Source organism: Hesperophylax consimilis, chromosome 15 (genome assembly GCF_061612785.1).
Source record: "Hesperophylax consimilis isolate HC1 chromosome 15, BYU_Hcon_1.0, whole genome shotgun sequence".
Classification (NCBI taxonomy): domain Eukaryota; kingdom Metazoa; phylum Arthropoda; class Insecta; order Trichoptera; family Limnephilidae; genus Hesperophylax; species Hesperophylax consimilis.
Window position 1 is genome coordinate 10,570,421 of NC_142850.1, and position 13,078 is coordinate 10,583,498.

The 13,078-nt window shown below is 31.6% G+C and overlaps 1 protein-coding gene across 1 annotated transcript in view; it reads right to left on the reverse strand.

Annotated features, from left to right (window-relative positions):
* Positions 1-2,135: 2,135 nt before the first annotated feature.
* Positions 2,136-13,078, reverse strand: part of LOC149417289 (uncharacterized) — a 75,670-nt gene continuing 64,727 nt past the window's right edge. The window contains exons 5-6 of the mRNA XM_089639975.1: positions 9,702-9,942; positions 2,136-2,361 (exon numbers count right to left, since the gene is read on the reverse strand). Of these exons, the coding sequence (XP_089496101.1) occupies positions 2,288-2,361; positions 9,702-9,942 (315 nt within the window). The 3' untranslated portion in view covers positions 2,136-2,287. The remainder of the gene's footprint in view (positions 2,362-9,701; positions 9,943-13,078) is intronic.

The following is a 13,078-nucleotide window of genomic DNA, read 5'->3' on the forward strand; positions in this document are numbered from 1 at the left end:
GCCTACAATATCTTTACGGCATTGTCCGCAGACCGGATAAACCGGTTAAACATTGTTTTATCCATATATTAAAAGTCACACCACTGAAACTGTTAATTTTTTTTGTTTTGTTTTATTTTTTGTCACTTTGTTGTGTTAATTTTTTTCGTGGGTTCGTGGATAATTTGGTAGCATTCTGCGTTTCCGTGGATACACTGCTTTGAAAACTAATTTTAATGCCACATTTTTGTTTAATTTAATGCGTCAAGTTTGAATTTTTTAATTTTATTGTTACTTTTTTTCCGGAGTTCCGGAGGAGTTTAAAACAATTTTGAATTTTAATTGTTTCTTTTCCAAATGAATTAAACAGTTGGTTGATATGATGAAATTAAAAATGAGGAGAATTGGTTTTTAATTTTTAGTTTGTATTTATCTCTTACTTTCCCTGCAGGAGGCCCTGAATAATATAATCCCCCCCAGGCCCTGTTTTTCTTTTGGGATGCTGTGTGGAGGGCGTTTTTAAAAAAGAAAGGATAAGAAGTTCTGCAAAGAAAAAATGTATGAGGAGTGGGTGAGAATCTGGGGGCAGTGAGTCCAAGAGTGACGGACGTATGAATCCACCCCTCCCATTGCTACGTTGTTATGTTTCGAGAGAGTCATTCTGGAAAAGTCAAAGCAGTATCTCTCGATCCATACTGCCACGCAGTTAGTGGGCAAACGCATCCACCGAAGAGACCCAGACATGCCTCATTCCGTGAACCCGACCATCCCTGCTAAGACACCAAACATAGCGAACTGCCTGGGGTGACCTATGGCTGAGGTTTTTGTTATCCAATAAATGGTTCCTGGAGCGGCAATTCATCAGAGCTATTTCTGAGAAATTGCCATTTGCATTTGCATACTTCCCAACTCTACCTAATCTCCTTCTCCCCCTCACTCAGTCATCAGTCTTACAACTAATGAATTAATACACAAACTGCAAATAGGGGTACAATATAATCGTCCCACTATAAAGTTAATACATTAACTTGCACATTAAAATAACCAACAAAAAACACCCACAGGAAATCAGTTGAAATTAAACGCCACAAAGTAACAACGAATAATAATATAATTTATTGTGCTTATAAAGAATGTTACATTTACAGTGCAAATAACGTGTTAAATATGTACAGTATTTATACAAATCAGAAAATGCATTACAACGATTTTTTTATTGACATTAAATAAACATCTTTTGAGTTTTAGGTTTAAGTATAATAAAACATATTTATATATTTTAATACAAGTAGTACGTTAGTTCTATACATTGAGATTCATACCAAACACTCCAAACTTTCTTTTCTAATATCACAGGCACCTGCTTGATACTATTATTACTTTTAAAAAATATAATTTTTAACATCTCCGATAAAAGAAACTTTTACACCTCTATTTCTGTCTTAAACGAAACACTCGGCTGAAACATAATGTTTTTTTCATATATGATATCTTTTTGATGTAGGTATGCAATTCCGTTACAGAAACAAACTATCTTTATCAATTTTGCAGAAATCTTTTAATATTTCGAATTATTTCAAATCTGAATGATAAGTGAATGCTTATGAATTTTTTTAGTTTCTAATAACGACAAACTTTCTCGGGTTACCTGAAAATATTTGAAAATCATCTATGATCCTAGATTTTGCAATACTAGTGGAGAGATGTTAATTTAATGAACAAACAAAAAATAATATTTATTATCTGGTGATATTGCGGTTTTCGTCTACGAGTTTACCAGAAATCAAGGTCATGCATTTATAACAACACAAAAAGGATAACTGATCGATTTAATTTCGTTTTACGGCATTCTAATGCAAATTGTATAAAAAATACCATTTCTTGTCCTGTAAAGGATACAAACATGCGTTTTTAGCGCTATAATACATAGTAATCCCTTAAACGAATGTATAAATAGTTAAAGACAAAATTAAACACACTAAAACGAAAAATATAATGGAATAACTTATTGAGAAAAACCCCACATTGCAACATTCAATTGTTGAAGATAAAATTATTGTTAACTCTTAAACGAAGAAAATGTTTTTTTTTCGATATGGAGTGTGGTTAAAAATCCTCCAAACATTAAATATTACAATATTTGAGGTTTCACCCAATCAATTTCACGTGTTTTTAATTATTATTGTTGCCAAATAAAGTAGAAACAATGTGTTTTGAAAATGGAATAAAAAAAATCAAAACCATTTCTTTTACCTTTTTACACACTCCTTTATCTTAGGGTACTGTGTTTTTTTGTTATTTTACTTAATTAAGCACATCCCAAATAGAATATTAAGGACAGTATAAAATAAATCGACGATTTTGAAGATAATGATGCTCCACCTGAAACAAAGAGAACACAATGAGAAATTTGTTAACACATAAGTTTGTCTCTATAGACCTCAAATCTCAAAGCATGTGAACATACGTTATTCTATGAAAATTGCCTTAGGGCTTAAAAAATTAATGAAGTTTAGTAAATTAATTTTATTACCATGACAGTTCTTTCGGCTTTGAACTCAACATTTACAACAAGGCAAAACAAATACATGAATGCAAATGCATTGGATAGTTTACAAATTTGTATTATTTTTTAATGATAACTTTTAACTTTTTAATGATAACTTCAGTTGCATTTTATTGCTACAAGAGTGCGGTCGTACCCAGTATTCGTTTAGTGTATCGTATCGAGTATTGTACTACATTCCTGCCTCGCAAAGTACCTCGCCCGGACGGGCGAGCGTATTAAGAAAGAACATGGATGACATTATCGAAGATATAAAGAGCGACATCGCAAAGATCACATCTGTTAAAGATTCAAGAATAAAACTGAGTTTGGAAAACAACCTAAAGAAACTAGAAGAACAAATTATAATAGAAAATTGTATGCTACAAAAAAAAATTATAAGTCTACAAGAGCAAATTATAACAAACAATGAGCACTATAATGAGAAATTAGAGAGTTTCGTGGTAAAAAATATAAAAACATATGCGCAAGCCACAACAACAATTAGCAAAATCGAGAAACAAATTCTACAAAAGCACGCTATCATTATATCAACGACTAAAAACTTCAAGGCTGAAGAAATGAGAAAAAGAATCGAAAAAAACATAGATGTAACCAAAATGAAAGTTGGAGTAACTGAATTTAAAAAAATTGGTGATCAAAAAATCATAATCTCATGTGCAAAAAAAGAAGACGTACAAAAATTAGCCACAAAAATAAATGAAACATTCGGCGAAGACATAAACGCTGAAGAAACAAAAAAGAGAAAACCAATAATGATCATAAAAAGATTACAATCAAATTTGTCAGAAGAGGAAATAGTCTTAGGCATAACTCAGCAAAATGAGGGGCTACAAAATTTCCGAAAGGATGATTTCAAACTCATAAAAGAAATCAAACTCAAAAAATTCGACCAACAAAAGACGTCCCAACAAGACATGTCAAACTACTTACTACAAACGTCAGGAGCCATCAGAAAAATACTAGTTAACATTGGAAAAATCAATATAAAATACCAAAGAGTCCCAATTGAAGATCTTAACCCCCTTACGCAGTGTTATCATTGCCTGAAGTATGGACACACAGCATTAAGATGCCTGAACAGAACGCAACCTCCTACCTGCCCCCATTGTGCAAAAGATCACACCCTAGCAAAATGCACAGAAAGAAACAATAAACCAATCTGTTACAACTGTTCCTGCAATAATAGAAAATTCAAAGCAAACATATCGGACGACCACAGTGCTGATAGCATCAACTGCACATACAGACAAAAAATGCTTCAAATCGCCAAAGAGAGAATAGAATATGAATAAAATTGTACACCTACTTATTAGCGATAAAAAAACACAAAGGCTCTCAAGAAGTCCGTTCTCCATAAAATTTAACTCCAACAGTGAAACGAACAAAGGTGATTCACGGCTTCTAATGAATTTCAATATTATTATTTCTTCGATATGGATGACTTTGTGGTAAATGCTATAGATAAAACCATATCAATAGACGAAAGAATATACACATCGGTGAACGAAACAAACAACATATTAGCGATAAATTCCGAAGTTAGCCTAACCATATTTCATATGAATGTCAGGAGCATAGAATTGCATTTAGACGAACTCCTGGTAACAATAAAATCACTTAACAGACTAGACTGCATATTATTAACAGAGACGCATTCATCAAGTGATATAAATTATAATATTCCGGGTTATACATACTATGCAACAAATATCCAAATTAATAAAAACAGCGGAATCGCAATATTTATTTCAAATAAATATGTTGTGACTTTTTACAGAGAAATTCACATGCACAATGTAAACATTTTAAATATGGAAATCAGTTTCCAAAAGAACACCTTTAGCATATTCGCCATATATAGAACCCATGCCTCAATATTACCAACCTATGTAGATGAACTAAAACACATTCTTCTTGCGAACAGAAATAAGAAAACCATCATTGTCGGAGACATTAACCTCAATATCGCAAATGATTACTCATCCTACGACAAAGATAATTATCTGAATATGATGGCAGAATTAAACTATATTTCGTGTATTAATTCATTTACGAGAATTATCCCAGGTCAACGACCTTCGTGCATAGATCATGTGTTCACAAATATTCAAGATATAAAAAACATAATATCTGCAGTCATACAAACGACAATCACAGATCATTTCGGGTGCATTTTTACGTACAATTACGATAAAAAATGTTTACCAATACAAACTCTAACTCCGGAGAAGGACAACGGCCGACGCAAAACGCTCAACATAAATGCCCTAATACATAATCTAGATAAAGAGAAATGGCACGACATCTTCAATTGTAATGACACGAATAAATGCTTCGAACTATTTGAAAAAAAACTATCAACGCACGTAAGTACTGCACAATTCATTGATTCCAGAAAACAATCTTCAAAATTTAAACCGGTTAAGCCATGGATAACTTTTGGATTAATTGTATCAATCAGACACAAAGAAGCACTAAACAAAAAATTTATCCGACAACCTACAAATGAAACACTAAAGAATCACCTAAAAGCATACAAAAACAAACTCACTTATTTAATAAAAAACACAAAAGAAAACTATTTTCGGCAAAAATTGGAAGCAACGGAGAACGATGCAAAAAAAGTCTGGCATGTTGTAAATGAAATCATAGACAAGAAAAAACATAAAAAAAATGAAATACATAGCATCACAAATAACAATATCAAAATACGATGCAAAGAAAATCCTTTAGATACCGCTAACATATTCAACAACTTCTTTGCAAATGTAGGCAAAAACCTTGCAAATCAAATTCAAAAAGTACCGTCCAATGACGTACAGAACCTTAACATTAAAATATCAAACAAAATTGACATGTTTCACCCTACTTCAGCACAGGAAATCGAGCAAATCATTTCAAGCATGAAGGGAAGATCAGCACCAGGTTTCGATGGAATTACTGTCGAAACACTAAAAATTATCAAAAAACATATTTCAAAACCCTTAACACATTTAATCAACATAAGTCTCCAAAGCGGAATATTCCCAACTATATATAAACAAACCATCATCACTCCAATTCATAAATCTGGCAACCCTGAAGAAGTGTCAAATTATCGTCCAATATCGCTGATCTCAAACATTGCGAAAATCTTTGAGAAAATTATCAAAAAAAGGTTGACTGAATTTATTGACAAAAATGACGTAATTCACGGCAACCAATATGGATTTATGAAAAATAGAAGTACCCAAGATGCAATTGCCAAACTATCGAACATAATCCAAGACACATTAGACAAATCTTTGAAATGTCTCGGAATCTTCATAGATCTTAAAAAAGCTTTCGACAGTATTTCTCACGATAAACTTATTGAAAAATTGAATTGTGTTGGGACAAACGATAAAGCTCTAAAATGGATAAAAAGCTATTTATTTGAACGATGCCAAGTAGTCAAGATAAACAACTCACTTAGTCTACCACTAACAAGCAATTTCGGGATACCGCAAGGCACAGTCCTAGGCCCCCTACTATTTATAATTTATGTCAACGATATTTTCAAACTACCACTTAACGCAAACATAATATCCTATGCCGACGACACAGCTATCATAGTGAATGGGATCGACTGGAATATAGTTAACGAACAAGCAAATAATTGCATGAACACATTGAAACAATGGTTTGATACAAATCTTCTCTCATTAAACACTAACAAGACATACTATATACATTTCTCAATTAACAAACTACAAACACTCCCTAACACTCAAATAATTATTCACAATAACAAATGTAATAAAAACATATGTATCCAAGGCTGTTCAATATTGAACTCAGTATCAGAAATTAAATATCTCGGAGTGATAATAGAACAACATATGAAGTGGAAAAGACATATAAGTGAATTGGTCAAGCGTATCAGAAAGTGTGTATTCATATTCATAAGATTAAGAAATATTTTAAAAAGAAATAACCTAAAAAGAGTATACTACGCACTAATCCAGTCGTTAATTCAATACGGAATTATTGGATGGGGGGGGTCATACAATAAGATTCTGACCCCGATCAAAGTGGTCCAGAAACTAATCCTCAAAGTAATCCTCAAGAAACCCTCCACGTATCCAACAGAAATGCTATTTACAGATTTCGGGGTGCCCCGAGTAGAAGATATATTCAAGAAAAATGCAATTATCCAAATTTATAAAGATAATATAATCAAAAAATTTGAAACCCACTTATCTAAAAGATATCAATACAATATCAAAATTCCAAAATGTAATACCAAACAAATGCAAAATAACTATAAATATTTAGGAATAAAGTATTTCAACAACCTTCCGATTGAAATAAAGAAATTAAAGGATATTAACATATTTAAACTAAAACTAAAGTTACTCTTTCAGAAATAATCAATTAAATAATTGCCTGTTTTTCCCTTCATTGATATTCATTGATTTTATTATCAGTCTATACTCATCTCCACTGTATTTAGATTTTGTCTCTTTATTTATTGTTACTATCATTTATATACTTACTTATAGCATAATGATATTCTATTTTTCTTATAATTAGTGTAACTCTCTCACCAAGCACAAGAACCAGTTTCTTCATTGGTGAGATTGCGAACATAAATATATTTTGTAATGTTAATATATACCTTATGTACTCACATTATATCCTGTACCCACTTTATATATATATTAAATAATAAAAAAAAAAAAAAAAAAACTAATGTTTATAAGACAAAGTTTTTATGCATAGCATAAAGGATGATAAATTATTATGAGGAATAATCAATCGTCTGTAATATTAATACAAATTGAAAATGTACAGGTGGAAAATATAATAAGCAGTAATTCTTGATTGAAGTACTAGCACATATTCAATTATTTGGCTGGTTGGAAATAAGTCGATCCGGCTCAGTGGTCCAGGGCGTCTGAAGGCGCGGGTTCAATTTCCGTCGGCAGCATTTATTTTTACTAGGGAGATATTTTCAATTTTTATTGATATTACGTTCTTGCTTATAATAATTCAATATTACGCTAGTTATGGGACAATACAGTCATATATTTAACTTTCAGTGTAGAGCAATTAGGATATATTATAGTAGTATAAAAGCCAATGCATTAGTTTAATCTCTCTCTCACATCCCAGCTCACAACTAGTAAACACGAATTCGTTAACTCTGTACTTGGTAAGCGATAAACTAAGTATTCTGTTTTGGAGTATAATTATATGAATTACGAAGAAAATTATAATAATACTGGCACAGCCTACATAATCATATTAAAACAATAGTAATATTTTAGTAAAAAACATCGCAACTCATGTTCTGGGGCCACAAAACTCGTAAAGGTTTTGCATGCATCGTTTTTCATTCCGCAACAATATATGTGGTAAGTAGTTCAAAAACTAAGACTAGTCACCGCTATATACATATATTTACAAATGTTAGTAATCTTTATCTCAGCCGAAGTCCGATAGTTATACTAGTATTCCGGAAATCGATAATATTGTGTTTATTAAAACTATTTTAAATTTAATTTTAAAATATTTAATTATTACAAAATATAAAAAAAAAATATTATTTTCAGCTGCTTTATTGAGTTATACAGGTCAACCGGTTTCAGTTGCAGTCAAACTTCTTCAAGACAATGGAAATATAAAAGTTTTAAACTAGTTGATTAAAAGAAAGTTTTTATTTTATTTAAATAATTTCAAACCACAAAGTGTTTGCTTTCTTCGATAATTGATTATTATAAAATTTGAAAACCAAAAGCCAAAGCCAAAGGTCAATTGAAAATAAAAATACCTTAATAATATGGCTTTCGACCGGGAAAGCAAATTAAAATGTGGTTTTAACCACTACTAATATTGTACATAAAATTCATTTAGAGATATTTTTCCGGAAGGTTTATATATATTTATTACACGCATATTACATTTATAGAATGTAGAGCAAATTCAATGTTTTGAAATCGAGTGGTAAAAAATATATTTTCAGGCACTTACATTGCCAACGCTGGCTAAAGCTTATGAGATACTATATATAATGTACTATGGAATTGTATATCTTAAAAAGGCCTACAGAAAAATCTGCCGCGGTATATGTCTTTCTCTTAAGGGTAACTCGCAGCAACGCCGTGTACACGTGAGCTAGTGTTATTATAAACTGAGAGCTTTGTTTTTTGTATGATAATGTACCTACGGTTTTCATTTTAAGTACGACCCTTAAAAGATGTTATCTGTCTGAGCTTTGAGATTACATTTTTTTACTGGTTCATTATGAAATTCTGTTTTGGCTTTCATTATTATTATTTAGCATAGGATAGAAGAGGTATACATGACATTTATTTTAAAACTAAGTATAGAATAAGAGAGGAGAAACTGAGGGCAAATTATGGGATCAGAGGGCCGAAATAGTTATTTAATAATTATTATCGTTAAATAAACTTAATTTAAAGCAGCAAATTTTACATGAATGCAAAAGTCGTCACTTCTGTTGTATACGATGGAAAAATGCAGATCAGAAACAAGGGTCAACAATATATAAGCAATGGCTAACGACTTATATGTTTAACATTACACACACACCTACATACTACACACGTCACCTGGTAATTGAGGAATAAACACATCACAGACATTATAAAGAAACATATCATAGGTTTTCATCATGAAGTATTTAATTCCTGTATATTGTTTCATCACTGTAAATCATGTACTGTTTTTTTTCTATATTTTAAAATAAAATAAATAATTACATGTTTCTAAAAGTGCGAGTCACCAAGACATGAAAAAACTAGACAAACTTTAATAAAGGATATAGATATCCAAAGCTGAGCTCTTGAAGTTTATGAAGAACGTTTTAAGAATTTTTCGTTTCACTTATGCCCAATTCACTGATATTGCTTCGCAGGTGTTTGATACCCTCTGTATAGCCTTGGTGCAAGAACGTCGTTTAGAATCGAAACATTGCTGGAATTGGCTTTATCCAAGTTAAGTTACTAATTATAAATTGCCAGTTTTCCACGTTTTCTTCCTCTTCCATCCTCTCTTTTGTCCACCTCACAATACTCCCCAAATCGGGCACACCGAAATTTCACTGGCTTCATGCAGTTATGAGCGGTGCGGTAATCAACAAAAAGTGATAACTTTCAACGATACTTACTTCCTAGCCACGCAAGCTTATCTAAGAAAGCAGGGGCTTGCAAGGATGTCGTTTTCGTGGTCTGTCTCTTGTGGGGTCCTCCGACTACCCTGCTAGGGAGGGTTGAAGAACATCGAAGCCTTAAATTCCCAGATTGGAATAATGCTCGTTCCACCACCAACCGGAGGCCCTGTGACCTTCTTACGAGGCCAAGTTTATCTGGAGCGCTCGACCAGAAGCCTTCGAGGCTCAGGAATGAAGCCTAAACAAAAATAACAATAAATCAATGAAATATTTTTATCATAATACAAAGTTGTTCTACAAATGTAGAGTTAATCCTTTTTTTTCTCCGATTAGGATTGGGAAAATAATACATCAGCAGATCAATGGAGAATTTTAATCTGTACATAGAAATCAAAATATTGAATGCTGCAAAAATTAGTAATTAATGAACCTATTGTTCGATTTAGTTTATTGTAAGATTAAATTTACAGGTTTAATTTTTTTTCTACTAACGGATCAAGTCCAATTAAAACATTACATATTACAAGAAGTTAATACAAGAATAAATGTGTTATAAAGAACGTCAGCTTTCAGCAGTAACTGCTGAAAGTAGTGAAATTTATAAAAATAACTATTAGATATTTACTAGTTATAATTACGTTACTTTTTACGTAACTATAAAAAGCTTATAAATATAATAAGCCGAGATAATAATATGTGGTTCAGAACCCAGACCGATGAAGATAATCCAATAAACTTGTTTTACTCTTATTTTTTTTTAGTATATAAGATTTCTATGATTACAATAATTACAGAGATGAAGATATATTTTATAGTTTTTCAATATTTTATCAACAATCTGAGAGGACGTTGGTCCTATGCCTATTTTACCTATTTAACTGTAGGCCACAAAACAGTTCTCAAAATTGGTTTACCTCTAAATGAATTGCAGCATATACAGGGTGTATCGGCACTAACCCGACAAACTTTAACCAGCTATTCCTTAGCACATTTGGAGTAAAAAATGTTATGGGCACTTTGCTGTCCTGTAGCATTTTTTTTTCAATTAAAAACAAAAAAAAATAAAATTTCCACACTACATCACTGTCATTGGCATTGCGTTTCGTGTTCAACAGCTGTTATAAGCAAGTATGTCAAAAAGCGTCTTCGCTCTTTCGCACACACTAAATAATAATAGTTAAAAATGAGACGAATGGTGCCGGGCCATTTCGTTGTGATTGTAGAAGTGCGCCAATATAGGTACACACGTGCATTATTCAACGGAATTCGAATAAAATATTTGCCAGATGGGTTTTCAAACTTTGACAAAGGATTAAACAGCGGTGACATGTAGTGAAAATATGAATGGTAAATTTTTTATTAAAAAAAAACGTTACCGGACAGCAAAGTGCACATAAGATTTTTTACTCCAAATATGCTAAGGAATAGCTGGTTAAAGTTTGTCGGGTACGTGCCGATACACCCTGTATTGTTGGAAGTGTACTGTTTACCTCTGAACAGATAATGATTATGAACAAATTTACGCATTCTCCCATTTTCAGTAATTTTGGACATAACACCACTTACCTCTCGGGTACAGATATATTGTCCTCATATTAAACAAAAATCATCAAAATCATTTTAAATGTCAAAAGCTATTTTGTAAGCGGGTCTATATCATAGCTACGAAGATATTTGTCCGAACAAAATCTACATTATCTTTCTTATTTAAATACAATACATTTCAAAAATTTTCAAACAGAAGTTTATAAATTTTATTTATTTTTTTTAATTACGCAGCTTGACAACCGCTTCACTTTCCAATAGAAAAAATAATAAGCAATTATAAAAATAATTTTAAAATAGTAACTTGAATTTTTTTCACAAATTTCTAGCAATACTCTCTGAAATTTATTAGATGTCAACACTCATTCAATAATAAAAGGGTTTAAAACAAGCCCCTTTATCGAGATGGCCCTTTACAACACGATTATGTAATATAATGTTCCTTGTGTATACGTAATTAAGGTAGCTGTTCTATGACCCCGTTTGAGAGTTCACACGCCCACAGTACTACGGGAAAGAATTAAATGAATTTCGTATGATTTAGTGAACCAGGCAATCTAATGATTTTTTTGTATTACTTGTTTCAACGTTTTATCCACTTATCTGCCTTCTGGCGATAGGTAAAATAGATATACCCCTTTATAAAAATGTCGCAGAAATATATTAATTTTTATTATTCTTTATTTTGGCTTTCACCCAGAAAGGGTCATCTTGGCCATACATAATTAACATTTATTAACAAATAAAAGAAATGACAGAATATAAGTGATCATAAAGATAACATAAGGTAACATAAATAAACCTAAGAAAAACATAACATAACATACTTTACACAAACGGTACAGAGCTGGTAACAGTAGATAATCAAAAAATTATAAAAATTGGAACCTGTGTACAATATTAGTGGGCGTTTTTCGTTACTTAACCAGAGATTTTTCTAAAACCAGTAACGTTTTTTTTTAAACAGAACTATGAAATTGGCAGTCTTATAAACAAATACAGAATATAATATTAAATAAATGCGATTATAAAACATAAAGATAAACATAATACAAACATACCATAAACATAACCTAAACATATGAGACCGGTCGGTGGCCGAGTTGACATCGCGTTTGGGTCCCACACAGGCTTAGTGTGTTTAATTCCTCGGCTCGCTAAGTCCTCCATCACAACACAAGCAACATTTTCAGCTTACTGTGGTGATAATAGGAGATTTTCAAATATTGTCAGGTTATTCGTTACCCTGGAATGTTTGTCTTTCTTTTAAAAAAAATATTTAAAATATCATAACATAAACATAACATAGCATACACGAAATATATTTGATCATAAAGTGAAATTTAGAAAATGGCGCACATAATACAAGAGTTATATAATACATATTGCTTCCTGTTTCTAATCCTCGCATTTCACTGGCTTAGAACAGTTGCCCGGATAGTGAAAGATCCTGGCTTGACCACCAGGTCGTGGCATCAATAACTTTCCTCGTGTGTTTTATAAAATAATGTTAATTTAGTACAAATATGGTCAAATTATTCGTTTTCCTATTAAAAACTTAACTACAGGGCTTTAACTAATGAATTGACAGAGTTTCTAACAAAGTATCAGTTATAAGCAAAAGTTTTATGAGGACGACGGAATACGTATTCATACAAATAACTCTATTGTCGTATTCTGTCATTATATTTAGTAGGAAAAGAACACGTATTCTCGATATATTCAAAATGACTTATTATTTACCAGGAAATTGTCATATTTTCACTTCTTTAACAGAATCATTTTGCTCCATGTATGTTTGTGTGTTTTAGTAAATAAAATTATTTTTA